Source organism: Eretmochelys imbricata, chromosome 7 (assembly GCF_965152235.1).
Source record: "Eretmochelys imbricata isolate rEreImb1 chromosome 7, rEreImb1.hap1, whole genome shotgun sequence".
Taxonomy (NCBI): Eukaryota; Metazoa; Chordata; order Testudines; family Cheloniidae; genus Eretmochelys; species Eretmochelys imbricata.
Window position 1 is genome coordinate 37597923 of NC_135578.1, and position 27546 is coordinate 37625468.

General features: G+C 44.1%; 1 protein-coding gene across 10 annotated transcripts in view; it reads left to right on the forward strand.

Annotated features, from left to right (window-relative positions):
* RAF1 (Raf-1 proto-oncogene, serine/threonine kinase) overlaps positions 1–27546 on the forward strand; it is a 94398-nt gene that overhangs the window by 56532 nt on the left and 10320 nt on the right. For all 10 annotated transcript variants that reach the window (XM_077821215.1, XM_077821212.1, XM_077821213.1 and 7 more), the window contains 4 exons: positions 13856–13940; positions 15053–15229; positions 17473–17519; positions 20339–20457. In XM_077821215.1, the coding sequence (XP_077677341.1) occupies positions 13856–13940; positions 15053–15229; positions 17473–17519; positions 20339–20457 (428 nt within the window). The remainder of the gene's footprint in view (positions 1–13855; positions 13941–15052; positions 15230–17472; positions 17520–20338; positions 20458–27546) is intronic.

The following is a 27546-nucleotide window of genomic DNA, read 5'->3' on the forward strand; positions in this document are numbered from 1 at the left end:
AGCACCGTAGTGTCCAGGAAATGGATCTCTTGTGTGGACTGGTCCAGGCTGAGGTTGATGGTGGGATGGAAATTGTTGAAATCATGGTGGAATTCCTCAAGGGCTTCTTTTCCATGGGTCCAGATGATGATGATGTCATCAATGTAGCGCAAGTAGAGTAGGGATATTAGGGGATGAGAGCTGAGAAAGCATTGTTCTAAGTCAGCCATAAGTGTTGGCATATTGTGGGGCCATGCAGGTACCCATAGCAGTTCTGCTGATTTGAAGATATACCGTGTTCCCAAATGTGAAATAGTTATGGGTGAGGACAAAGTTCAGCCACCAGGTTTGCCGTGACATTGTCGGGGATACTGTTCCTGATGGCTTGTAGTCCATCTTTGTGTGGAATGTTGTTGTAGAGGGCTTCTACATCCATAGTGGTCAGGATGGTGTTATCAGGAAGATCACCGATGGATTGTAGTTTCCTCAGGAAGTCAGTGGTGTCTCGAAGGTAGCTGGGAGTGCTGGTAGCGTAGGGCCTGAGGAGGGAGTCTACACAGCCAGACAATCCTGCTGTCAGGGTGCCAATGCCTGAGATGATGGGGCATCCAGGATTTCCAGGTTTATGGATCTTGGGTAGCAGATAGAATACCCCAGGTCAGGGTTCCAGGGGTGTGTCTGTGCGGATTTGTTCTTGTGCTTTTTCAGGGAGTTTCTTGAGCAAATGGTGTAGTTTCTTTTGGTAACCCTCAGTGGGATCAGAGGGTAATAACTAAATTTTATAGTCTCTAAGGTGCCACAAGTACTCCTTTTCTTACCATCAGAGTGTTTTCTGAATCAGATTCCAAATGAATGGCAAACAGAAATTAAAGGGATGTCTGCAGTGATTAAAATGAGTACATTGGAAGATAACTGCAGTCTAGTCTCAGTGAGTCCACTAGTATTTTTAAGCTCGTTATAGTTAATGATGGGGAAAAAATTAGGATGTTTTAGTTCAAGTGCTTGTTCACGTCAGTTCCAATCAGGTGTGCACGCATCACATTCACGGTCGTCGGAAAGTTTTCCTTTAGCAGCTCCTGTTGGGTCGGCTGTGGAGCCCCTGGAGTGGCACCTTCATGGCATTCGATATATGATCCTGCCAACCCGACTCCCCTTCAGTTCCTTCTTACCATCTGTGACGGTCGTTGGAACAGTGCTCACTGGCTCAGCAAGTGCTCCCTTAATGTTCTTCTGTTAGTCATTAGAGTTTCTAGTTAGTGTTGTAGTTAATTTAGTATAGATAGTTTAGATCAGAGGTGGACAAACTAAGGCCTGCGGGACTGTTCTGCCTGGCCTTTGAGCTCCTGGCCAGGGAGGCTTGACCCCGGCCCCTCCCCTGCTGTCCCCCTCCCACTCAGCCTCAGCTCGCTCTGTCGCCAGCGCTCTGGGCGTCATGGCATTGTGGCTGCTAGTCCTGGCACTCTGAGCGGTATGGTAAGGGGGTGGGAAGCTGGGGGGTTGGATAAGGGGCAGGGGGTCCCGGGGAGCAGGAGGTGGTTGGATGGGGCGGAGGTTTTTTGGGGGGGTGGTTGATAGGTGTGGGAGTCCGGGGGGCTTATTAGGTGGTGGGGGGGGTTGGATAGGGATCAGGGCAGACAGGGAGTTGGGGAGGGATTGGATAGAGGGTGGAGTCCCGGAGGGGTGATTAGGGGCGGGGGGTCCCAGGAGGGGGGCGGTCAGGGGACAAGGAGCAGGGGGGGTTGGATGGGTTGTGTATTCTGAGGGGGGCAGTCAGGGGACAGGGGCCAGGCTGTACGGGGAGGCATAGCCTTTCTTTCCCGGCTCTCCGTACAATTTCTCAACCCCAATGTGGCCCTTGGTCCAAAAAGTTTGCCCACCCCTGGTTTAGATATTAGGTTGGGAGCGGGGTCTCTCCCCAATCCCTAATCCCCCTTGGGCTCCGGGGCATGCCGTAAGCCTACGGCTTTAAGCCATGCAGTGCTTGCAGTAAGCCTATGCCCATCATTGACCCCCACGACTCTTGTTTAAAGTGTCTGGGGGAAGCGCACCAAACGGACAGGTGCAAAATCTGCAGGGCTTTTTGGCCAAGAACCAAAAAGGAGCATGATTTCCGCCTAAAGCAACTGTTAATGGAATCTGCTCTATGCCCACAACTGGCTGCGGACCTCCGGGCACCAGCACCCGGCATGTCTGTACAGAGTGCTCCGGCATCCATGTGTGACACAGTGCCGAGGAAGGACTCTAGCACAAGAGACCCTTGACACCGGCGCTTTCCGGCATCGCAGCCAGGGATAGCAGCCCCGTACAACTTGACAGTCCTACACCTCGCGGCTCCAAGGCCACTGTGTCCCAACTGCCCCTTCAGGCTCCGGTCGAGGCAGAGGCCACTCCAGCACAGGACCAGCTGCAGGGTCAGGCTACAGACCTGCAGGCTGTAACCACCACAGGGGCGTGCACTAACCAAGAGGAGGTCAGGGAGCCAGAGGGGCAGGAGGCCACCTTGTCCTCTTCTACTGATGAAGCTGTGGTAGGGGCGTCCGCTTTGGGCCGCCCTCCCGTTGACCACAGGGCACATCAGGTCCTCCTTACGCCGATTGCCCGTTACTTGAGGTTACAAGCGGAGAGGAGGTGGTCGAGGCCAAGGACCCCATGAGGATATTCTCACTTCCGAAGGTCCATCACAGGTAGCTCTTCCTTTGATCAAAACAACATAAAGACGCTGTGGCAGACCCCGGCCTGAATTCCTCTGATCGCCAGGGGAGTGGAGCGCAAATACCTTGTCCCTTCCAAGGGCTGTGAATACTTATTCTCACACCCGCAGCCATGGTCTCTGGTGGTGTCGGCGGTTAACGAGAGAGAGCGTCAGGAACAGCAAGGACCACCCCCCAAGCCTAAAGAGGCAAAAAGGATTGCCCTATTCTGTAGAAAGGTCTATGCCACGGGGGGGGCCCTCCAGCTGAGGATAGCTAAACAGCAAGCTATCCTAAGTAGGTATAACTTCAATTCACGGACTTCCATGTTGAAGTTTAAAGAGCTGATCCCTGCAGACTCTGAGGCTGAATTCTCTGCCATTGTAGAGGAAGGGAAGGCAGTAGCACGGACCTCTCTACAGATGTCCCTAGACTTGGTGGATTCGGCCACCTGTACCCTCTCCTCAAGCATAGCCATGAGGAGAACATCATGGCTTCAAGCATCTGGGCTACCCCTGGAAGTGCAGCAGACTCTGCAGGACTTTTCCTTTGAGGGCGCGGGGCTCTTCTAGGAGCAGACTGACTCCAAGCTGCACAGCTTGAAAAATTCCAGGGCAACCATGAAGTTGTTGGGAATGCATATACCAGCAACCCCAAGCAAGCACTTTAAGCCCCAGCCACAACAATAACGCTCATATCCCTCTTGGCCAAGGCAGGAACGGCAGGTGAAAACCTTCCAATCCCCCTTCGGGGCAAGGTCATGGCCAGTCCAAACCTTCATCAGGCTCTAAACAGGCCTTTTGAAGATGCACCCATGAATGGTGCACCCATCACACCACCAGATCCTTACCCATGTTTTATGAATCATCTATCCCACTTCTACCATGCTTGGTTCCAAATAACATCGGATCGCTGGGTTCTTCGCATGGTAAAAGTGGGATATTCTCTCTCATTCTGCTCCTCTCCTCCCTCCCACCCCCCTTCCCTGTCCCTCTTCAGGGACCCTTCTCACGAGCAACTCCTTATCCAGGAGGTGCAATTGCTCCTTACCAAAGGGGCAGTGGAGGAGTTTCCTCAGGAGCTGTGGGGCAAGAGTTTCTACTCCTGTTATTTTCTAATCCCCAAGGCAAAGGGGCAGGGGGTTCCTTGGACCCATTTTAGACCGGCGAGGACTCAACCAGTTCATGGTGAAGTTGAAGTTCTGCATGGTCTCCCTAAGCACTATTATCCCTTCCCTGGATCGTGGAGACTGGTACGCGGCCCTTGACATGAAAGACACATACTTTGACATAGCCATTCGACCTGTGCACAGATGTTTTCTCCGGTTTCTGCTGAACCATAAACACTATCAGCTCACGGTCCTCCCATTCAGTTTGTTGACAGCCCCCTGAGTATTCACCAAGTGAATGTCGGATGTAGCACCTTCCTCCAGAGGAGGCAAGTGCAGGTATGCCCATACCTAGACGACTGGCTGCTCAGGGGCTGTACCAGGGAGCAGATAGAGTCTCTTGTATGATTGGTCAGGTTCACTTTCGAGAGATTGTGGGGACTCCTCAACATGAAGAAGTCAACTGTATCTCCAACCCAAAGAACAGAATTCATCAGAGCGGTGTTGGACTCTGTACAGGCAAGGGCGTTCCTGCCAGAGACCCGTTTCCAGGCCATGACACATGTTCAAAGCCTCAGGTGCTACCCAACCACTACTGCAAAGGAATGCCTGAGTCTCCTTGGACACATGGTGGCCTGCAGGTATGTAGTCAGGCATGCCAGAATGAGGCTCAGACCCCTCCAGGCTTGGCTCGCCCAGATATACCGCCTGGGACGCGACAGGCTGGGCTCAGTAGTGACGGTGCCACAACACATACTTGAGTCCCTACATTGGTGGCTCAACCCCCAGATGGTATGCGGATGTGTCCCCTTCAACAGTCCACCGCCCTCCTTGTCCCTAGTAACAGACGCCTCAGATCTGGGTTGGGGGGCACATCTGGGAGATCTCCGAACACAAGGCCTGTGGTCTCAGGATGAGCTCTCCCTTCATATGAGTATTAGGGAGCTCAGAGCAGTGCGACTGGCATGCCAAACTTTCCAGTTCCAGCTGCAAGGCCAGAGCATGGCAGTGATGATGGACAACACCATGGCTGTATTTTACATCAACAAACAGGGAGGAGCCCGGTATGTCAAGAAGCCTTCCAACTGTGGGAGTTCTGCATAGCCCACTGCATTCACCTGGAGGTGTCCTGTCTCCCAGGAGTGCAGAACGAGCTCGTGGATCACCTCAGCAGATGATTCTATAACCACAAATGCTTCATCCATCCAGATGTTATCCATCCCATCTTCCAAAGGTGGGGATTTCCCCAGGTCAACCAGTTCTCCACCCGGAGCAACAGGAAGTGCCCAATGTTCTGCTCCTTCCAGAAACACAGCCCAGGTTCAGTCAGGGACTTGTTTCTGCTACCCTGGGGAGACTGCCTCATGTATGCCTTCCCATCGGTCCCACTCGAACACAAGGTGCTACTCAAGATCCTCAGGGACAAAGCGGAGGTGATTCTGCTGGCCCCAGTGTGGCCCCATCAACACTGGAATACCACGCTTCTGGAGCTGTCAATGGACACCCCAATCATGCTACCGATCTGATCACTCAGGATCACGGTCGCCTCCACCACCCAGACCTCCAGTCCCTCCACTTCACGGCCTGGAAGTTTCATGGTTAAACCCCATGGAGCTCCTATGCTCGGAGCTGGTAAGGGAGGTTCTGCTCGGCAGCAGGAAACCATCTATTGGGGCTACTTATCAAGCCAAGTGGAAGAGATTCACTTGCTGGTGTGCCCAGCAACACACACCTCCACTCCAGGCGTCTATACCACTCATCCTGGAGTACCTTCTGCATCTCAAACAGCAGGGCCTAGCAGCGTCATCCGTCAAGGTGTACCTTGCTGCTATCTCAGCCTTCCACCTAGGAGTGGCTGGAGGCTCTGTGTTCACTAACCCCATGGTAAGACATTTTTCTTAAGGGCTTGGAATGCCTATATCCACAAATTAGGTAACCACTTCTCACATGGGACCTTAACCTGGTCCTCTCCAGGCTCATGGGGACCCCTTTTGAACCACTGGTGACTTGCTCCCTGCTCTACTTGTCATGGAAGGTGTCCTTCATGGTAGCCATCACATCAGCCAGGAGGGCGTCCGAATTAAAGGTTCTGACATCCGGCCCACCCTACACGGTCTTTCACAAGGACAAGGTGCAGCTCAGGCCTCACCCAGCCTTCCTTCCCAAAGTAGTGTCACAATTCCGCACTGTTCAAGACATTTTTCTACCTATCTTCTATCCTCAGCTGCACATCAGTACCCAAGAGCAGAGGCTGCACTTACTGGATGTTCGGAGAGCTCTAGCATTGTACATCAAGATCATGAAACCGTTTAGGAAGTCGAACCAACTGTTTGTGGTGGTAGCAGACCAGGTGAAAGGACTCCCGGTCTCATCTCAAAGAATATGTTCCTGGATCACCTCCTGCATCTGCACATGTTACGAGTTAGCCAAGGTCCCAGTCCCAACTCTTATGCCACATTCCACGAGGGCACAAGCCTAGTCAGCTGCGTTCCTGGGCCAGGTCCTGATACAAGAGATCTGCAGGGCAGGTGCATACGTTTACTTCTCACTATGCTATCACCCAACATGCCAGAGATGATGCAGCATTCAACAGGGTAGTGCTCCAATCAATGGTTCCTGAACTCTGACCCCACCTCTGGGGTACAGCTTGGGAGTCACTTGATTGGAATTGATGTGAGCAAGCACTCGAAGAAAAACAGTTACTCACCTTGTAACTGTTCTTCGAGGTGTGTTCACATCCATTCCAATACGCACCCTCGTTTCCCTCTGTTGGAGTAGCCAGCAAGAAGGAACTGAAGGGGAGTTGAATTGGCAGGGTCATATATTGAGCGCCATGGAAGCACCACTCCAGGGGGCTCCATAGCCGATCCAACGGGAACTGCTAAGTGAAAACTTTCCAACAACTTTGCCTGCGGTGCGTGAGTACACCTGATTGGAATCAACATGAACAACACATCTTGAAGAACAACGGTTATGAGAAGATGAGTAACTGTTTTTATTAAATTATGGGGTTAATACCATGGGTCTTTGAATTACCCGTTTGTATATGCCTCATGCTTTTTGAAGTAATTTGCTATAGATGAAACAGTTGGTACCCATCATTTATTCAGTTCATATGCCACATATCAGAATAAGTTTCATCTGTAATGTTTAAAGTATATCCTAAAAAAACCCACCTGTAAGCTAAACCTTCATAAAGGTTTTCTGATAGGTCCCTTTTATCTAATACTGACAAGCAGGGAGGATCTTGGTAGTTTTTAAAAGCATATAACTTAAAACTGTGACGATTAAACCAAAGTGGATGAAGGCTAGGATGACATTCTAGTAAATGGGAAGGAGAGAAAGGTGTTAAATTTCTGGCGCTTTTTTTTATGTGAGGGTCATATAAGTAATTGCCAGTTGTTTACTTTGTTTTGGTGTCCCTGAGTAATTTTCCCTTCTTCGAGTAGTGTTCCTATGGGTGTTCCACTGTCGGAGTGTGTGTGTCCCTGCGCTGCTGATCAGAGAACTTCGGTAACAGTCCCTCCTGCCTGCACAGGTGCTGCTCCTCACCTGCCATGAGGCTAGCCAGCATGTGCAGGCAACCCTCCTTAGTTCCTTCTCAACTATCCCTGGCTAGAGATGGAGTTAGAGCTGTTTGCAGCTCATTAACTCCCTTTAGATTTGCTAATTTTAGCTTCCCTTAAAGCCTTTTTCTTTGTTACTTGGTTTACATTTTATTGGGTTGTGCCTAAAAAAAACAAAGAAGAAAAGTTTCCCTCCCGCCAACCCTGGTGGTGGGGACACACTTCCCCCCCCCCCCCCAAGAGTACTTCAAAAAGTTCCTCCGTTGGGGGAGGAGGGGAGCACAAAAGTGTGGTGTGTGCCAACAACTGAAGCCCAGGTTCAGGAAAGACTGAGCAGTAAGGCTCAGACTCTTTCTCATTGAGTTGGCCCTTCAACGGCCAAAGTCCTAGCGGGAACTTTCTCCGCAGCCTTCTACTTCGAAGGGAGATGAGCCCAGAGAGATGACAGTCACACAAGACCACTAAGAGAAGGTCTGTGAGTCCCCATAGCAAGCCCCAATGAAGCTGAAAACAATCCGTGGCTCCATCAATATCATTGGTACCAACAGCACCAGTTTAAATCCACCCCTTATGATCCGGACTGGAAATGTTTGGATGTGTTCAGCAGGAAGGCATACTAATCAGCTGCCCTCCACTTCCGTGTAGCCGACTACTAAGCCTTGTTAGCAAAATATGACTATCAGAACTACACAAAACTCAGTTCCCATATTGAGCAACTCCCTGACTCTCATAAGGACCAATTGAAGGCCATAGTTAACGAGGGCCGACTGGTGGCTAAGACATCCCTCCAGTCCGCATTAGATGTGGCTGACACAGGGGCATGATCAATTTCAGTGGCGGTGATGAGACAGGCTTTGTGGCTTCATTTGTCTGGCTTCCCTAGAGAAGTCCACGCTATGGTAGAGGACCTTCTTTTTGGAAGAGATGAAGTATTTGCTGAATTCCTCCACACACTGAAGGATTCTAGGGCAACTCTTCAATCCCTTGGGATTTATACTCCCGCCTACAAAAAGAAAGTACAGTTCTCAACCACCGTTCAAGTCTTGATCATCACAGTACACATCTTGGTATCTGTCACAAAGATCTTTGGAGCCAGAGAGGAAGCAGAGGTTCCCCAGACAAAAACAATCAGGACCCCAAACAACTGCATCTCAGCCCTCCACTTTGAAGTGGCAGTTTTGACGAGTTGATTGAGGTGCCCATGGAACACTCTACTCACCATCTCATGGTGGAAAGCCTCGCTCATCCCTTCGGAGACAACTTTACCCCATTCCACAGCACCTGGGAACGGATAACCTCTGACAAGTGGGTCCTGAGATCATCCAGAATGTATACACCATTCATTTTTCCTCCTTCATCCCTCCCAAACAACCTTCCCTGTCCCTCTTCAGGGATCTTTCTCACGAGAGTCTGCTATGCCGAGGGCTAAACCATCTCCTCAAAGCACAGAAGTTCAAGGTGGTTACTCTGTCAGTGATCATTCCAGCATTAGAGAAAGGAGGCTGGTTCTTGGCCCTCAACCTTCAGGATGCATACTTCCACATTTTCATCATACCTAGTCACAGATGTTACCTCAAATTCATGCTAGGCCAGGACTACTATCAGTACAGAGTACTCCCTTTTGGCCTCTCATTGACACCCAGGGTATTCTCCACGGTCCTCTCAGTAGTGGCAGCCCACTTAGTCTCTCAAGGCTTTGTGATTTATCCTTACCTGGACTTATCCTTACCTTCTCAGGGCATGGTCCTTCACAGAAGCCCAACCAGTCACTCACACCACGCTGGACCTGTTTCAGAATCTGGGCCAAGAGATCAACAAACAAAAGTCAACTTTAGCACCAGTACAGGTGAAGGCATTCTCCCTCATCACGGATTCCAGTCTCTCCTTGTTGATAGAGACAGCACAATTCAGTCCCCAAATTTTGGCCAGACATTGCCTCCAGCTCCTGGGGCACATGGCCATGGGCACATTTGTTGTTGCTCATGCCAGACTACACAAGGTGCCTCCAAGCATGGTTCGGTTCAGTTTACAGGCCAAACAGAGACCCCAGACCACATAAGCAAACTTCTACGTCTAACAGAGTCAAGCAATCTGTAGACTGATAGAAGGACCCAGTAAATGTCTGTATGGGAATCCCATTTGTTCAGTCTTCCCCATCTCTACTTCTGCCCACTGATGCATCCGTCTTAGGATGGGGTGCACATCTCAGTGGTTACACAATGCAGGGCAAATGGTCTCCAGCAGAGGCATGCCTCCATATCAACCTGCTCAAACTCAGAGCAGTCAGAAATGCGTGCGTTCACTTCCTCCCGCTGATGAAACAAACACACACACATCATAATGAACTATATGGCCTGCATGTATTACATAAACTGACAGGGAGGAACCAGGTCTCATTCCCTGTGCATAGAGGCATTAAAACTATGGAACTGATGCTTCTCCCACAATGTCTTAATATCAGCGGCCTACCTACCAGGAGTATGTAGCATGATGGTGGACAGTCTCAGCCATAAATTCCCATGCCGACCACGAATGAGAGAGAGATTTGGTGGTACTCTACGACATATTCTGACAGTTGGGGACATCGGTAATAGACCTGTTCGCTACTTACTGGAACAAGAAATGTCCACAGTATTGCTCCAGAGTGGGGATTGGACGACACTCGGAGAGACACACTCCTCCTCTCATGGGACAAGGGCCTTCTTTATGCCTTTCCCCCTTTCCTTCTATTACTGAAAATCCAGCTGAAAATGAAAAGAGAAAAAGCAAACATCATACTGATTGCGCCCACATAGCCCAGACAGACGTGTACTCTTACCTATAACAGCTGACATTATGTCCACCGATGACTCTTCCAGTTACTCCTCACCTCCCGTTGCAGAACAAGAGATGCACTCTATCCCAACCTATGGATTCTGTGCACCAGGTGGGGGTAGGCAGGCGCAGCCCAGCGGGATCCTAGTATGGAGGGGCTTAGTATGGGGGGGATCCAGGTGTGGGGTGAGAGGTTTGGGTGGGGCAATCTGGGTGCAGGCATCTGAGCGGGAGATCTGGATGCACAGGGGCTCTTTGGGGGGGTTCTGGGTGCAGGGGCAATGGGAGTTTGCAGGGGATCCAGGTGCATGTGATTGGGGCTTAGCGGGGGGGTCTGGGTGTGGGGAGATGGGGTTCAGTGGGGGTGGATCTGGGTGTGGGGAGCTTGGGGGCAGGTCTGGGTGCTGGGGGAGTGGGCCTTGATGGAGTGGGGGTCCTGGTGAAGCTGGTTGGGGCTCAGTGGGGTGAAGGTCTGTGGGTGGGCAGCTCATTCTGGGGGTCTAGGTGTATTGGGGTAGTGCTTGTCAGGATGAGAGTTCAATGGGCTTGCTTAACAGGGGGAGCCCTAGCTGTTGCTGAGGGGATGCTGCATTCTGGGCTTCTGCTTACCTCCATAATTCCCTTATACCCTTTTTTTCCCCATCTCATGCAGGACCCCACTAAGCGCATTAGGTTGGCAGAGTGCATCCTCAATACCGTGGCTAGCATCGACTCATGGAGTGGTGCACTGTGGGTAGCTATCCCGCAGTCCTCACTGCCCATTGGAATTTTGGGCTAAGCTCCCAATGCATGATAGGGCAAAAACATTGTCACGGGTGGTTTTGGGTACATGTCGTCAGTCTCCCTTCCCTCCCTCCCTCCCTCCTTGAAAGCAACGGCAAACAATCATTTCACTGCTTTTTTCCTGGGTTATCCGTGCAGATGCCATAGCATGGCAAGCATGGAGCCCGCTCAGCTGCACACTGCTTTTGTGAGCATTGTAAACACCTCGCACATTATTCTGCAGTATGTGCAGAGACTAGCTAGGAGCCGCCAGTATGAGGAAGATTGTGAGGAGGACATAGACACAGACAATCCTGAAAGCATGGGATGTGGCAATTGGGATATCATGACAGCACTGGGGTATGTTGATAGAGTGGAACGCTGATTCTGGGCCTGGCAAACAAGCACAGACTGGTGGTTCTGCATAGTGTTGCAGGTATGGGATGATTCCCAGTGTCTGCAAAACTTTTGCATGTGTAAGACCACTTCCATTGAACTTTGTGAGTTACCTTCCCCCGCCCTGAAGTGCAGGAATGCCAAGATGAGACCTGCCCTGACAGCTGAGAAGTGAGTGGCAGTAGTTCTGTGGAAGCTTGTAATGCCGGACTGACTATATTCCCTGACTATATTAAGGATGGCATTTCCCCCACAGAAATGGGAATAGATTTAGGAGCAAGAGTGGATAAATGTTATGATAAAAGAGCTCCATTGTGAAGCCAGGGTATAGTTCTGAACTGCAACTGTCAGTGATAGTATAATGGTTGCCCTGTTTTTAGTACTATGTGTGAGAGGAGGGCAGAGGAAAAAGGGGGTTAGCTGGAGGCTGTGAAAGACTCCAGTGGGATTCTTTACAAAAAAGCTCTTGTAGGAAGATATTGGTAGATATTGCTCCAGTACTGTGGCTAATTCAAAAATAAATATGAGTTAAGTAGAGAAGATGGTCAGCCAACAAATGCTTACTTTTCTTGTGTTGAATCCATGGGCGGCGGGTATCATAGGGGTAGGCTGTGCCTTCCCAAACAGTCTAGCGTTGCCTTGCCCACACTCTGCACCCAACCCAGGCCCCATCCTGCGGTTCCCAGAGTGCTCTGACTTGGAGGTTGGCTGGAGCTGGTTGGCCTGCCTCCGATAGGGAGGAGTCAGGGCCAGGAATGCTGTTGCCTGGCCGCCCGGAGCACTGGGGCTGGCTGCCCTGCCTGGCCACCGGGAGCATTGCCACCTGGTGCTAGGACTGGGCAGTGTGGCTGGTGTGCTCTGGGCTCCAGTGGGGGAGGGGGGCAGGGCCTTGGGTACAAGGGGAGGTGCTGGGGGCTAGCCTCCCTTGGCAGCTGGGTCACCGGCCGCCCATGTTTGTATCCCTTTCCCCCTCTCTTTTATTTATTTATTTCTAGATTGAAGGCTCCTCAGACCAGCGAGACTCTTCCTATATGTTTGTATAGCATTTAGCAAAATGGAGCCCCAATCCCGGGTGGGGCTTCTGGTCACTACAATAATACAAATAATAATGGTGATTTAAAATAACACACAGAACATGAAAAATACTATTAATATCATTTCTATATATGGAACACCTGCTGTGTAGCTGAAAGGATTGTGGAGACTTTTCCTCAAAGAACCGGTCAGAACTTTTGGAGATTAATCTTTTTCTAAAGGCAGGAGAGACCATCTTGGAAAAATCGTTAATTTGCCATTATGATTGCAGATAAGCCTGTGCCCGTTAGGGCTTTGTTTAACGTAGGTGGTTTGGCAATGTTAAATAGGAGTAACCTTAAAATTGTGTGAGGTGCATCAAACAGGCCTATCATCAGGCAGGTCCTTAGGTTTACTTATGTACAGATTAGGCCAGCCAGCTTCCTGCAGTTCTATTTGACAAGAGGATTACAACCATTCTCACCCTCATGAGGCCCTGCCAATACAAGATTATTCCCTCCAGCATATTCTAATGTGCAATGTACAGTCTAATGTTAAATGAGTGTAACTTTCACTACTTCCCTGGAGGGACTGATGGTCCCTGCTTTAAAAATTCCTCCTTACATTCATTTGCTCAGCATCGTACCATTATTATTGTACTTTCTTGAATCATATTTCTCTCCCTCTTTGTTTACCCAAGTAATATAATTATGAACAGCTGACCCTGGATATCAGTCTTCCCATACATAAACTAAATTGCTGCTTAACTTTGGTCTTTGTTTATATTCCTGCAGCAGGTGCAGAATCCAAACAGGTGCTCATGTTCAAGTTAATTTGAATTCGCTTTTCAAGTAATATTTTGTAATATGCTGTATCAAATGGTTAAAGAACTGATGCACTATTACTCTTCCTTTGTCCACTAATTCTGTAATTCAAACATTAAAATCATGGTTTATTCTGCTGTCCTCTAGACATTAATTTTGAGGGAATAAAAGTCTAATTCTATTAACTTCTCTGTACTAAAACTGGGAAGAGGGAAGAGAAATGAGAATTTGGGTTCCTGACAGAAATCTATTGAATACAGTGGATACAGTGCTTGAAACAATGTGCTGAGGATGCATTTCTCCCCAAATAGCTCTTATTTAGAAAAACAACTTAATTGGTTTCCCCTAGATTAATAACTAAACTGTTTATACCTTCAGATTTAAATATGTTGTACAGTGGCCTTTGTTTAAGATCACATATGTGGTCCCATCAGCCGGTTACTAACCATTTAATAATAAAAAAACCCTTTTCAAGTAGTTAGAAAAAGACTGATCTTCTATTTGAGGTTACCTGATACCATCTCCACCAAATAAATTGTATGAAAATACAAAAGTCTGTTTTGTCCGTGGACCTCTCTCTGTACAAATTACCAAAGATGTATTATGCAGAAATTTCAGAATTTTTAAGTTTAGAGGTGATAAAGCTGCTCTAAAAGACTGTTATAAAGGTTACCAACAATATTGTGTTAAATGTATTTGCAGGAGATGTAGCAGTGAAGATATTAAAGGTTGTAAATCCAACCCCAGAACAGTTTCAGGCCTTCAGAAATGAAGTGGCTGTATTAAGGTGAGCTGATAACATGGACTTGCATAATTTTGTATTTACTGAATTTTCTGTACAGTATGTGGTACAGTGTTTCCTGCTATGGACTGTAAATTTACTGCCTTTTGAGTGCCAGCTTATCACATGGTGCAGGATAATAGAGGTACTGGTTAATTTTGAGACCTTTATAATTTTCAATACCTCATTTATTATCCCTTGTACTCTTCTTTCTAAGCTAAATAGTATTAACATTTGTAATCCCTTGTCATATATGAACCTTGCCATAATTTTGTTGCCATTCTCTGGAACTCTTGAATCTCATCACTTTTAGGTAAGTTGATTGATACTGGACAGAATATTTGAGATGAAGGTGTGCCTTTTTATATAATGTAATAGTATTTTCTGTACTTCTAAAATCCATTACCTAGTCAACTCAGGAAACCTCTTTGCTTTAATTACTGCCTATGCAGTGTCCAATATCATTGATTCATCAATAATGATGAAGTAGAAACCCTGTAATTAAGAGTCATTTTATGTGTTTGAGACTAGCTTTTTTTTGCCTCCATTTAATTATTTTACACTATGAAGTTGTGTCCACTATCATGCTGCGTAATGCTCCACTGTATTTAAATCTGTCATTTTCTCATGTCTCTCTAGTCTTTTCTGTGAACCAGAACAATTTGATGTCATCTGCAAACTGCAGCTTGACCTTTTGATACCATTTCAGTTAGCTTTTCCAGAGTTCTTTAACATAGAAGAGAGGGATAATTTGCCTTTACAGAAGCTGTAGTAGTTTGATTCTGTCACGTTATACTTAAGTATTGTATTAATCTGTCTTTACTTGGACTCTGACGTAACTTTCTTGAAACTAAGAAGAAACATTTTAAAGTTAATAATTGGTAGGGTTTTTTTAAAAAACATGCCTGCTATCTTTCCTGTTTTTAAGAGGTAATTGTGGTATGTTGTTTTCTAAAAATAACATCTTGCACATATGCATCCACATGCTCCTCAAATAATTTTTTTAAACTCTAGATCTAAATATGTTGATGTCTCCTTAGCCAAGAATACATTTCAGGGAACTTTACAAATGTTTAAAAGAAGATATATGTTCTTTTCCTTTCCACTTCTTCCATTAGGAAGACCCGGCATGTTAATATTTTGCTGTTCATGGGCTACATGACTAAAGATAATCTGGCTATTGTTACGCAGTGGTGTGAAGGGAGCAGTCTGTATAAGCACCTGCATGTACAAGAGACCAAGTTCCAAATGTTTCAGCTCATTGATATTGCCCGACAGACAGCACAAGGAATGGAGTGAGTAGGATTAGAAATTGTCTATTCTGATCTGCCGACCTTCTTCAGGAGCAACTAATACATAAAAGAAACATTGTCCTAATGTATAATAGATATTAACATGGTACCAAACCCTCAAAGAGTTACAGTAGAACATCAGATTTATGAACAGTTCGGGAATGGAGGTTGTTCGTAACTCTGAACAAAATGTTATGGTGGTTCTTTCAGAAGTTTTCAATTGAACATTGACTTAATACAGCTTTGAAACATTACTATGTAGAAGAAAAATGCTGCTTTCCTTTTTTTTTTTTTTTTTTTTTTTTTTAGTAATTTACGTTTAACACAATACTGTATTTTCTCTTTTTTTGTTTTGGGTCGCTGCTGCTTGATTGTGTACTTCCGGTTCCAAATGAGGGGTGTGTAGTTGACTGGTCAGTTCGTAACTCTGAGGTTCTACTGTGTACAAATTATTAGGGAAGATAATGTTGATTGGGGACTGAAAGTCTGAATAACATTTTAGAAATTTTAATGTTTCAGAGCTTCTTAAAAACACAATTTAAAATCCTCCTGTCATATAATTTAAAATGTACATTTGTATTATACACAAAAAACTGGAGAAAAATAGTATGTGATCATGTAATCAAAGACCGTATCCTAACGCATATGCACAAGATGATTTGAATTAAGGTTGCATGGGAAATCTTAATTCTGGCATTTCCTAATGTTTGAGTGCCCGATTCTGCAAACTTAACGTTTTTCTAATGTAGATTTTTTTCTACTTTCCAAGGCTTTTAACAAAGCAAACTGAAAAAACAAAGTCCACCATGTGGCATTATATTGATACGCGTGTGTGTTCTCAGCAGTGGTGGAACTTTTAGATCTGCCCCTCAGACCTCTGCCACTTGTGCTAATGGAGTAGCTAATAGGTTCTCCTCTTTGTGCACCAGCACTAGAGGAGGTGGAGCACAGGCTTTGCCACAGGGTTTCATAGATATTTGCTGACACCAAAGAAATGGTGAGACTCAAGGAATCTTGGCTGTGTTCTGAGTTTTGGAGGAAATTGTTTCTAGTAGTCAGAGACTCTTCCACCCCATCCCCTCCAACCTGTGCCTGTCCTGTCTCTGCCCCACCCCAGTCCATTCTGTTTGCCTACCCAGTCCACACTTCTCATCCCGGTCCCAGTATGCTTACCTTGCATAGTCTAGTCCTAGTCTCCCTGTGTGGGTTCTATCAAAAATCAAATCCATTTTTATGTATAGAAGAGTATCTTAAATTAGTAACCTTTTATGTAATAAAAATGAAGGAAGTTAATTTGATTTAAAAAACAAAGTGAAATATATTTACAGTTTTGCTAGGCAGATAGTTTGTGTAAATTTTGGCTCAGAATAAATTTTAAAACCAAATTGTAAGCAACTAAAAAAATTAATATAGAAAATCCCTGCAGTTTCTTATATATTTACAGTGGTGCCAGTATGCCTTTATAATTATCTGTCAGCACAGGTTGCAGGAAGATTACAGTAAGTTTAAAAATTCTTGTCGGTGCTGCGTGACATTTAGATAATCTTTTCTTTCTTGCTCTTAAATCTGAGACACAAGATAACACTGTCATACAGCCTTTCAGATATGGGGACAGTTCACAAATTTTCAGTACGTTTTTAATTAGCAATGTGTGCAACGTTTGGTTTGCTTTGCAGAGAAAAAGCTGGAAGATATAGTTTAACCTTTAGTTTATCGGCAGACAATTTTAAGCTGATCTCAACCTCACTAGTGTAATTTTGGGTTGATGTAGGTTAATGGAATGCAATATTAGGTAAAGATAATTTTACATTAGTGGTGAGTTGCATCCCTTTCTCTGGCTGTTCTAAAAGAAAAGATACTGACCAATTCATGTGGAAAGGAATGACACAGTTCTTATCGTATTTTCTCATTATTGAAGGCAAATGTTGATACATAAACAGCAAATGGGGCATAAGCACAAAAAGAACTTTATGGAGAACGTACAGAAATGATGGTTATTTTCTGTTTTTAGTCTTGTGGACTGGTAAAATTAAATACATGCTATGAAGCCAAAGGGCGTTTAGGACCAAGTTTTAAGTTTAGAACAAGTTGAACTATAACCCTAAAACACTTAGTGATATAATCTTATAATTTATTCAGGTAGCTTTTGTAAAAAAATTTATTTAGACTAAATTTGGTTTGCCAAATTAGTATAAATATATATGTAACAATTGATATATTTTTAAAACATTTTTTTCTTTTCACAGCTATTTACATGCAAAGAATATCATCCACAGAGACATGAAATCAAATAGTATCCTTTCTCTAATTCGTCAAATTTCCTTTAACTGTTTAAATTGGTATCAGACTGATGACTGAATATAAATACTCTGAAGGTCTTCCTGTGAAGTTGAAACATCCTAGTTAAAATTACAACAATTAAAAAAACAAACAAAAAAAAAAAACAGTTCTCTTTCGTGATCAAGAGGAAGTCATTCCCCAGCCAGGTAAGGATGTATGGAATATATATTTATACACTTCGTCTTTCTTACCTGTGTTCATATACAATCTTGGGATGCAAACCTGGCCTATTCTAATCTAATTGACTTCCAGTATAGCCCCAGCTTCAAAAGATAATTTAGGACAGAAATTAGACTCTTGTTTTGATTACTTTCACATGGGATTAGATGACCAAAAACACAAAAAATCTGGAAACTTCTGGTGGAAACTGAGCCAAAAATCTTCTTGATTCTAAAATTGGGAAAGGAAAATGTATAATGAACTTGACTATTATGTTCCTAGCAGCATACCTGTTGAATAATTCATACTAAATAAAGATTCTGTAGTTTCCTTTTGCATGTCACTTTTCTTTTCTTGATATCTGAGGCTTATGTATAGGTAATTTAAAAGAAAATTCTATTCTAGGAGCTTAGTTTATGAACTGAATATCTGGCAAATCTCTGGCTTATGAACTTCATACAAGTCTCTGGCTTTGAAACTACCAAGCAGAATGTTGACTGAAACTGGCAAAATAACAAACTCAGACTTGCCTCAGCAGAATGTAGGGGGGGGAAACTGTTTTCTTAAATGGCAGAATTTCTACAAAGATAACTTCAGTTGTTCAGTAAACAAATGAGTGTTCATGTTTTCAATGAGGATGAAAGACTAATCATTTTAAGTGTAAAATTGCTATTGATACATTTATAATTGCAACTATCTTTTATATCATTTTATTTCAGTCTGCTTTTCCCCTCAAGTTCACCAGATATCATAAGAAGAGTAAGGGATAGCTCTCTCTGACACATCTATAGAATCTTCCAGAATATTAGATTTTTTTAATCAATTCTTGAATTAGATTTTGAAGTGTTTTTTCCTTCTGGAACAATACCGCTACTAAAGAACATATTGGAGCTGTTAGTGATTGGTATACTGTGTAAGACTTATATCCCATGCTACAGACTGTAGATCTCTCAATTGAGTGACATTCTTAAATTAAGCTTCTTGGCACACCCCCCCCCCAACAATGAGCACCAGATAGATGAGTTTAATTTGGTTTCTGTTTCCAGTGATAAATGTTTCCACTTATTTTGAATTCTGTGATAAACTGTGTGCTTTTTTCACCTACTTAGGTATATATGCAGATACAGACATGAACTGTTGTGAGAGTTATGATCTAAACTTAGCTATGGTAGAGATGAAAGGCTAGTTACTCCTGGGGGAATTCTGCACCACTGCATGTGCATAATTAATTAGCTGTGCATATTTTTTATTTTTTTGTGCAGAAAAAAGCTTCTGCTGGAAAGTTGTTGCAGTTCCACCTTTTGCACACCAGAGGGCGCCTTGGCTCTAGAACAAAGCAGCTGCTCCCAGCCAGCTAGGGAAGAGAGAGAGCCTGCATTCTTCACAGTGCCTATTGGGCTAGGTCAGGAGACGGGCTTTGGGGGAGACAGTCCTCATGGTGCTGCTGAGGGGAGGGGATTAGACTGGCTCATAAGGGCTTGTGCGTGAGGACAGACTAGGGGGATGAATGGGAGTGGAGGCGCAGGGCCATGCAGGGGGAGGGAGGAGCAGGCCCACATGGTGGTGGGGGAGGGGGTGCATGGCTGAGTGGGACACATGGGGATAGAAGGGAGGGAGTGTCTGGGGGTGGAGGGACACGTGGACAAGGGGGTGCAAGGACACATGGGGATGGGGGGAGTGGGTGTCTTAAGTGGGGGTGGAGGGACACATGTGGACAGGGGCAGATGTGACTGACTGAATGAGAGACACTAGGGGTCAGCCAGGGTCTGCATGGGGGAAGCTGCCTAACAATCCCTGCCTCTCCCCCCCCCCCCCAAAAAAAACAAAAACAAAAACCTGTTCCATGCTTTTCCCACCCAAACCCAGCTACCCTCCAAGTTCACACTCAGGCTCCTTCCCAGCAATTACTTCCCTCTCCCATAGCTCCTCTGTTACCCCGACTTCCCCCAAGCCTTTGCACTGCTTCTGAGGGGTGTTGGAAATATGGTTCTGTATTGTAGTTTAAATGAATTATTACTCCGAGTTCTGTATTAATATGCGTAGTAAGGAATCTATTTGTCAAAAAACATTTCCTGAATCTTTTTTGTTGTCTGTATTGTTGCAGACATACTTGGTATTTTGAAATAAATGACCAAAAATAATTGAAACTGGTGTGATTATATAGTGTTATTTTGACAAATAAAATATGCAGAATTTTTCAGAATTTAAAAGTATTGTGTGCAGAATGCTTAATTTTTTGGCGCAGAATTCCCCCAGGAGTACCTAGTGCACTAAACAATAATACTGAGCCATCTCATATCGTTATTCCAGCCCCTCTGCTAAAATATTTGCATTTTCCCTGAGTGTTAGTTATGTTAGTGTAGGCACAATAAATATGAATAAAATGAAAGGGGAGATATTTGGGATTATATTTATTTCAAAGCTAGGAAAATGTTTTTAACTACCACCTATTGAGGTAATGCATGAAATGAATCAGAGCAAATACAGAAACTGGGCAAAACTCTTGGCCCACTGACTGGAATGTGAGAAAAACGAAACCATTTGGTAAAGGTGATAGAAAATCCAGTCTGATTTACACAAAATTTCTGCAGAAGTTCCTAAACAACCTTTTAGATATATTTCTTCATGAAGGCCTCACAGTGAAAATAGGAGATTTTGGTCTGGCCACAGTAAAATCCAGATGGAGTGGATCTCAGCAGGTGGAACAGCCTTCCGGTTCAGTCCTCTGGATGGTAAGAAAAATACTTGATGATTTTTTTAATTCTGCCTCATTTATGTGCAAATTCAAAATGTTTTGTCAATGGGAGAATAATCTGATTCAAACTGTTTTGATAATATGCAAAATTATACCTTAAATAAAACAAAGGGAAATTGCAAATAAATACGTAAATAAATCACACACACACACACACACACACACACACACACACACACACACAATATCTTTGGTTAATTAGTTAATTGCTTAGTCAAAGGTACTTTGTTGTTCCAAAGCATGTAAGTTCCTTTGGGTACTTGATCTCTTATCCATGGAGATGTGGGTGTCATGTGTTTCCTTATTTCGGTGCTCACTTCTGAGAATGGTTTACCAGCATAGAACAAATGCTGCTGTCAGTCCTGCAAGTGTCATTTTTTTAAAAATGGTTTTGATAGGACAGCAAAATATTTGCTTTACCTAAAGGTTTGAAAGAGTCAGAATTCTTTAGAACAGTTTGGCATTTTGCTTGTATTGTGCTTCAAAATATTTTTTTTTTTAAATCATCCATTCTGGCACATTAGGCTCCAGTAAGCTTCAGCCGTTGCCATATAGCAGAAATGTTAATTATTCTAATTTTTAGAAAATATGCAGATTATTAAAATTATTAATTTTTGTTCCCTTGGTGTGATGGGATTTTAAAAAATGTTGAGTGTTGCTGGATTAGTATTTTATTGTGTTTCTGTAAAGCCCCTGTAGTGATTTTGTTGGCACTACTTTAAAAATATCATTCTAGGTCAGTGGTTCTCAAAGCTGGTCTGCCGCTTGTTCAGGGAAAGCCCCTGGCAAGCCGGACTGGTTTGTTTACCTGCCGCGTTCACAGGTTTGGCCGATCGCGGCTCCCACTTCCCGCAGGCCCATTGGCCTGGAGCGGTGCACCGCAGCCAGTGGGAGCCGTGATCGGCTGAACCTGCGGACGCGGCAGGTAAACAAACCGATCCTGCCCTCCAGGGGCTTTCCCTGAACAAGTGGCGGACCGGCTTTGAGAACCACTGTTCTAGGTGACTTTGAGCAAATGAGTGTCTCTACCTTTCAGTCAACTCATAAAGAACATCCTGTGCTACTATACAGATAATTTTTTTTTTTATGAAGCTACTCATGGGCAATCCCTGTTGCTAATATGCATACTTGCATATTCTTGTAATGTATATCCCTGCTGCATACATTCAATATAGTAGACTTGGCAGGACATGAGAATTTTTTGTTTTCCAACTCAGCATCTGTGGAGTGTATTTGTTTTGACTTTTGATTAAATTGGAAATATTTTTTTCCTGAACCACTTGGAGGGAGTAACGTGTATAACTTACTGTACCTTTGAAAGAGGGTCACGCTGTGGGGGAAATATTTATGTGCCCTCCTTTGATGCTCTATTTACTACTTAAATGCATTTTGCTAATACATCTGTTTAGTTTTCTCCCCATTTGATTTTGCAAAGAAGTTGTAAGGCGCTTTGTGAAAGATACGATATTGCTACCAACACATGGTGTGGTTTCATTACTGGATCAAACAGAGTGAAGTGAGAGAGGATGCGTTCTTATTAATGTACACATCTTGAATAATAGCAAGAGAGAAATAGAAATAATAGTAAAGTGAATTGCTTTTTATCTAAATATTCTGTCTCAAATATGAAATTACCTTTTTACACAATTCCTATGTTGGGTTGTATTGATCAGTTCACTTAATTCTGATTCATGGCTCTAGCCATTTTCTTACCTTTTTCAATGTTTCCTACTTGTATATACTGCTTTCTAACAAACTGAAACCAATAAGTGAATTTTTTTTAAAGGAATTGCAATTCCTGTTAGCACTATGGACCAAAACTACCCTTGTGTCAATAGTTGATATCTATGAGGACTCTTGTAGCATATATTGACAGAAGAGGGTATAATTAACACTATTTAGGCATCTCATGCTTCTATTAAGATTCCTGTCTGTAAAACTAGGATATAGAATAGTAAGTGTTGTCTTTCTTCTTTTATACAAGCAAGAGTAACAATACCTTATAGAGTGTTTTCTCTACCATTAAATGCCAGTTCTAAGGAAATATAGACAAAGTAGTATTAAGTTTGAAACTTGCAAGTAAGGAACAGAAATTAAGGCTTCTTCTCTATCCTCTTCACACCCTGTTGTTCATAGAAATTTCACTGCACACTGATGGTCCCCTTCTTTACCTAGGCATAATGCAACAAGTCATTATATCCCCACCCTTGCTTTTGTGGCTTGCATCAGCTGCTAAATGTTACTTGAGTATAGGATTTTGTTACTACTTTGGCATAATGCTTGCAGCATGTTCGCTGCTTGCAATGGACTAGAAAAATTGGACTCCTGTTGAAGATTGATGTAAGTTTACTTAAGTGTTACATAACTTTGTTCTTGGCTAATGGCAGAACATGCGATATCAGAACAGCTGGACATAGTTTGCAGCTTTAAAGTAGTCTATGTAATCATGCAATCCATGTGTAACAAACAAAATGGATGTGAATTCAAATAGCTGCAGTTTAGCCATGAAAGGCGTCAACTGCTTTTTGGCTCTGAACTTGCAATCCCCCTACTCATTCAAGCAGTCCTTACTCATGAAAAAATACTCCCGAAATTAATTTGGTTGTGGTACTTGTTTTAAGGACTGATCATCTGAATAACACTTTGCAGGGTTGGGCCCTTTACAATCTAATGATTGCATAGTTTCACACTTCCTTAAACTTAGAAAACGTGCTCTGGATTGTATTCAACTGTACATTTTAGGTTTTTGTATTGTTCTTGGTATATTTTGTGTATTTCAGTCAACCAAAACTGTAAGATTGTGAAGATAGAGAGTTCTTCCCTCCTTTTAGTAGTTTTTAATATGTGGAGTGCTGTTTTGGTATCAAATTTGCAAATAAAATATAAATAATTTGTACTAGACAGTTATTGCTCTGACACTGGAAAGTGCATGTGCTGTGATCATTTTGAATGACGATTTTCAGCTACATCACAACTTCAAGATAGCATAGTTTTGCATTCTCTGAGATTATAGTCCAATGCTTTATGGGTTGCTATATTTCAACGTTCCTTCCAAAGCTGAACTCTTACTAGGCTATAATGTATTGACAGTTAATTCCTTTTCTGTCTTTTTTTTATTCATGTCCAGGTTTATCATGCCCTATATTAATGCTAAATACATATGTTCGTAGCATCAAGAACTTGACTAAAGAGCCCTAAAGAATTAGGTACTACAATGATGGGCACTATAGAAAACCAATAGGATATGGCTGAACACTTACGATTGACAATTTTTGGCATTTAGAGTTTTAACTTTAATGTTTAAAGAGCAAGGATTATATGAAGTTTTCTTTAGCATTTGGCATTCATGTGATATGTTTTCTCATAAACAGTTCAGTTTTTTAAATCGATAGGTTTAAATTAGTTCTAGGAAATAAAAATATTACACAAAAGAAAGGGGGAGTAAAGCTTTTATGAAGCATTGCATTTTTGGTACAATTTCCTGTTTGCTATTATGTTTTAGATTATTTGTATACTTATCTTCCATAAACAAATCTTAGCCAAGCATCCTTGTATTCTTAACAAACATTTCCTGGTTTTTCTCAGACCACAAATCTAGAGTAACAATGAAGACTGCCAGCCCATATTAACACCAAGAGCTTACATTTAAAGTAACACTTGCAGGTAGTCTAATACTAAAATTCAGGACTGTTAAAATGTGTTAATTAAAATATTTAAAATTCAGTAAATCTTTGATTGAGTTAAATTATTCCGAGGCAGTGTGAATCTTTCAGTGTTGTCTTAGAACATAATCTGGAAAATGATATTGACCAATCTTTTTTCATCGTGAAACCTGAGTGAAGGTTTTAAAAAAAAAAAAAAAAGAAAAGAAAAGAATATAGATGATGAAAGTGAAAACTTTGTTAAAATGTTTCAAATTAATACTCTAAGGAGTTGGGTAAGAAACTTTTTTTTCCTTTTTACCTGATAATGGACATTTATTATTAAAGGACCACTAAAATTTTTATATTTAGTACTCTTAGGAGCTCTGTGGTTTTTTTTTTTGACATATTTGACATGTTGTTTCAATAAGATTTATTTTGCTAGATTTCATTTTATGAAGGAAAGATGTAAGACTGAATCCTAACACTCGCAAAAGTGAAACTTTAAGGCTGTTTGAAATTTTCCTTTCAATTTGGCTTAGACTTTACAGATCATCAATAAAGTACATTTTCTAAACTTTTCTATAGGACTTCGATTAAATTCAGATATCTATTCTGATGATTTTGTGTCAGAATCAGTAAGTTATATTCTAGCAAATTCTCAGCCAGAAAGCATTACTTACAACTCTCTTGCAGGAGCTGAAAAGGTTTCTGTTATGCATAAAGGACCCAATTTAGGGTTCAATTGTGCTCCTGTTGATAGCAGAACAAGGCCTTTACTGAGATTTTATTGTTGCTGTCATAACTACAATTTTCTGTTTAATTAGAACACTTTGTTCATTTACTCTGAAGGGAAAGGGAATACTTGAAACTGATTTAAGTGGCAAAAGACCAAATGCTTTGGTTTTTGCCTATATATTCCAAATAACCCACACTTAGAAACTGAAATAGCATAGAAGGAACACTTGATGGGGGAAAAATATTTCTCTGCCATTGTAGAGGAATTCACAAGGATGAGTCTGGCTTTTCAGACTTTGTGAACTGGGGCCAAGATTTGGACACTTCCTAGTTCTTATTTTAGGCTGTCTGCAGATTCAGGAAGACAGCACTATATTGATGGATTTGGTTCTCACTTGGAACTTTTATCTTTGTAACCATAAGGGGTAGAAACATGAAAGCTTAGGTTATTCAGCAACTTCTGGTAAGTCCTTATTAGCAACTAGCTCAGGGGTGAACAAACTTTCTGGCCCGAGGGCCACATCTGGGAATAGAAATTGTATGGTGGGCCATGAATGATCACAAAATTGGGGTTGGGGTGCATGAAGGGGTGAGGGCTGTGGTTGGAGGTGCAGGCTCTGGGGTGGGGCCAGAAATGAGTTCAGAATGCAGGAGGGGGCTCTGGGCTGGGATGGGGGAGAGGAGTACTGGGGGGGGGGCAGGGAGGAGTGAGGGCTTGGCTGGAGGTACGGCCTCTAGGGTGGGGCTGGGAATGAGGGGTTTGGGGTGTAGGAGGGTGCTCTGGGCTGGGATCAAGGAGTTCAGAGGGCAGGAGGGGGATCAGGAGGTTAGGGTGCAGGGAGAGGCTCAGGGGGCGCAGGCTCCAGTCAGCGCTTACCTCAAGCAGCTCCCGGAAGCAGTGGCATGTCCCTTCTCCCGCTCCTATGCGAGGCACGTTCTGGCGGCTCTGCATGCTGCCCTGTCTGCAAGTATCACCCGTGCAGCTCCCATTGGCTGCAGTTTCAATGGGAGCTGCAGGGGCAGCACTTGGCATGGGGCAGTGTGCAGAGCGGAGGCCCCTGATTGCCCCTATGCGTAGGAGCTGGAGGGGGGGCCATGCTGCTGCTTCCGTAGCTGTGTGGCATGGCCCCTTACCCTGCTCCCTGGCTGGAGCACTGGAGCAGGGCAAGCCCCAGACCCTGCTCCCCAGCTGGAGCTCAAGGGTCAGATTAAAACAGCTGGCTGGCCGGATCCAGCCTGTGGGCTGTAGTTTACCCACCCCTGAACTAGCTGTTGGCAAGTGGATTTGTCAGGCTCTGTTGAGAAAGCAAGTTATACACATAAAGATAGATTTCAGAGTAGCAGCCGTGTTAGTCTGTATTCGCAAAAAGAAAAGGAGTACTTGTGGCACCTTAGAGACTAACCAATTTATTTGAGCATAAGCTTTCGTGAGCTACAGCTCACTTCATCGGATGCATACTGTGGAAACTGCAGAAGACATTATATACACAGAGACCATGAAACAATACCTCCTCCCACCCCACTCTCCTGCTGGTAATAGCTTATCTAAAGTGATCGCTCTCCTTACAATGTGTATGATAATCAAGTTGGGCCATTTCCAGCACAAATCCAGGTTTTCTCACCCTCCGCCCCCCCCCCCCCCCCCCCCCCCACACACACACAAACTCACTCTCCTGCTGGTAATAGCCCATCCAGAGTGACCACTCTCTTTACAATGTGTATGAAAATCAAGGTGGGCCATTTCCAGCACAAGATCAAATCCGCACAGACACACCCCTGGAACCCCGACCTGGGATATTCTATCTACTACCTAAGATCCATAAACCTGGAAATCCTGGGCGCCCCATCATCTCAGGCATTGACACCCTGACAGCAGGATTGTCTGGCTATATAGACTCCCTCCTCAGGCCCTACGCTACCAGCACTCCCAGCTACCTTCGAGACATCACTGACTTCCTGAGGAAACTACAATCCATCGGTGATCTTCCTGATAACACCATCCTGGCCACTATGGATGTAGAAGCCCTCTACAACAACATTCCACACAAAGATGGACTACAAGCCGTCAAGAACGCTATCCCCGATAATGTCACGGCTAACCTGGTGGCTGAACTTCGTGACTTTGTCCTTACCCATAACTATTTTACATTTGGGGACAATGTATACCTTCAGATCAGCGGCACTGCTATGGGTACCCGCATGGCCCCACAGTATGCCAACATTTTTATGGCTGATTTAGAACAACGCTTCCTCAGCTCTTGTCCCCTAACGCCCCCACTCTACTTGCGCTATATTGATGACATCTTCATCATCTGGACCCATGGAAAAGAAGCCCTTGAGGAATTCCACCATGATTTCAACAATTTCCATCCCACCAACTTCAGCCTGGTCCAGTCTACACAAGAGATCCACTTCCTGGACACTACAGTGCTAATAAACAATGGTCACATAAACACCACCCTATACCGGAAACCTACTGACCGCTATTCCTACCTACATGCCTCCAGCTTTCACCCTGACCACACCACACGATCCATTGTCTACAGCCAAGCTCTGTGATACAACCGCATTTGCTCCAACCCCTCAGACGGAGACAAACACCTACAAGATCTCTATCAAGCATTCTTACAACTACAGTACCCACCTGCGGAAGTAAAGAAACAGATTGATAGAGCCAGAAGAGTACC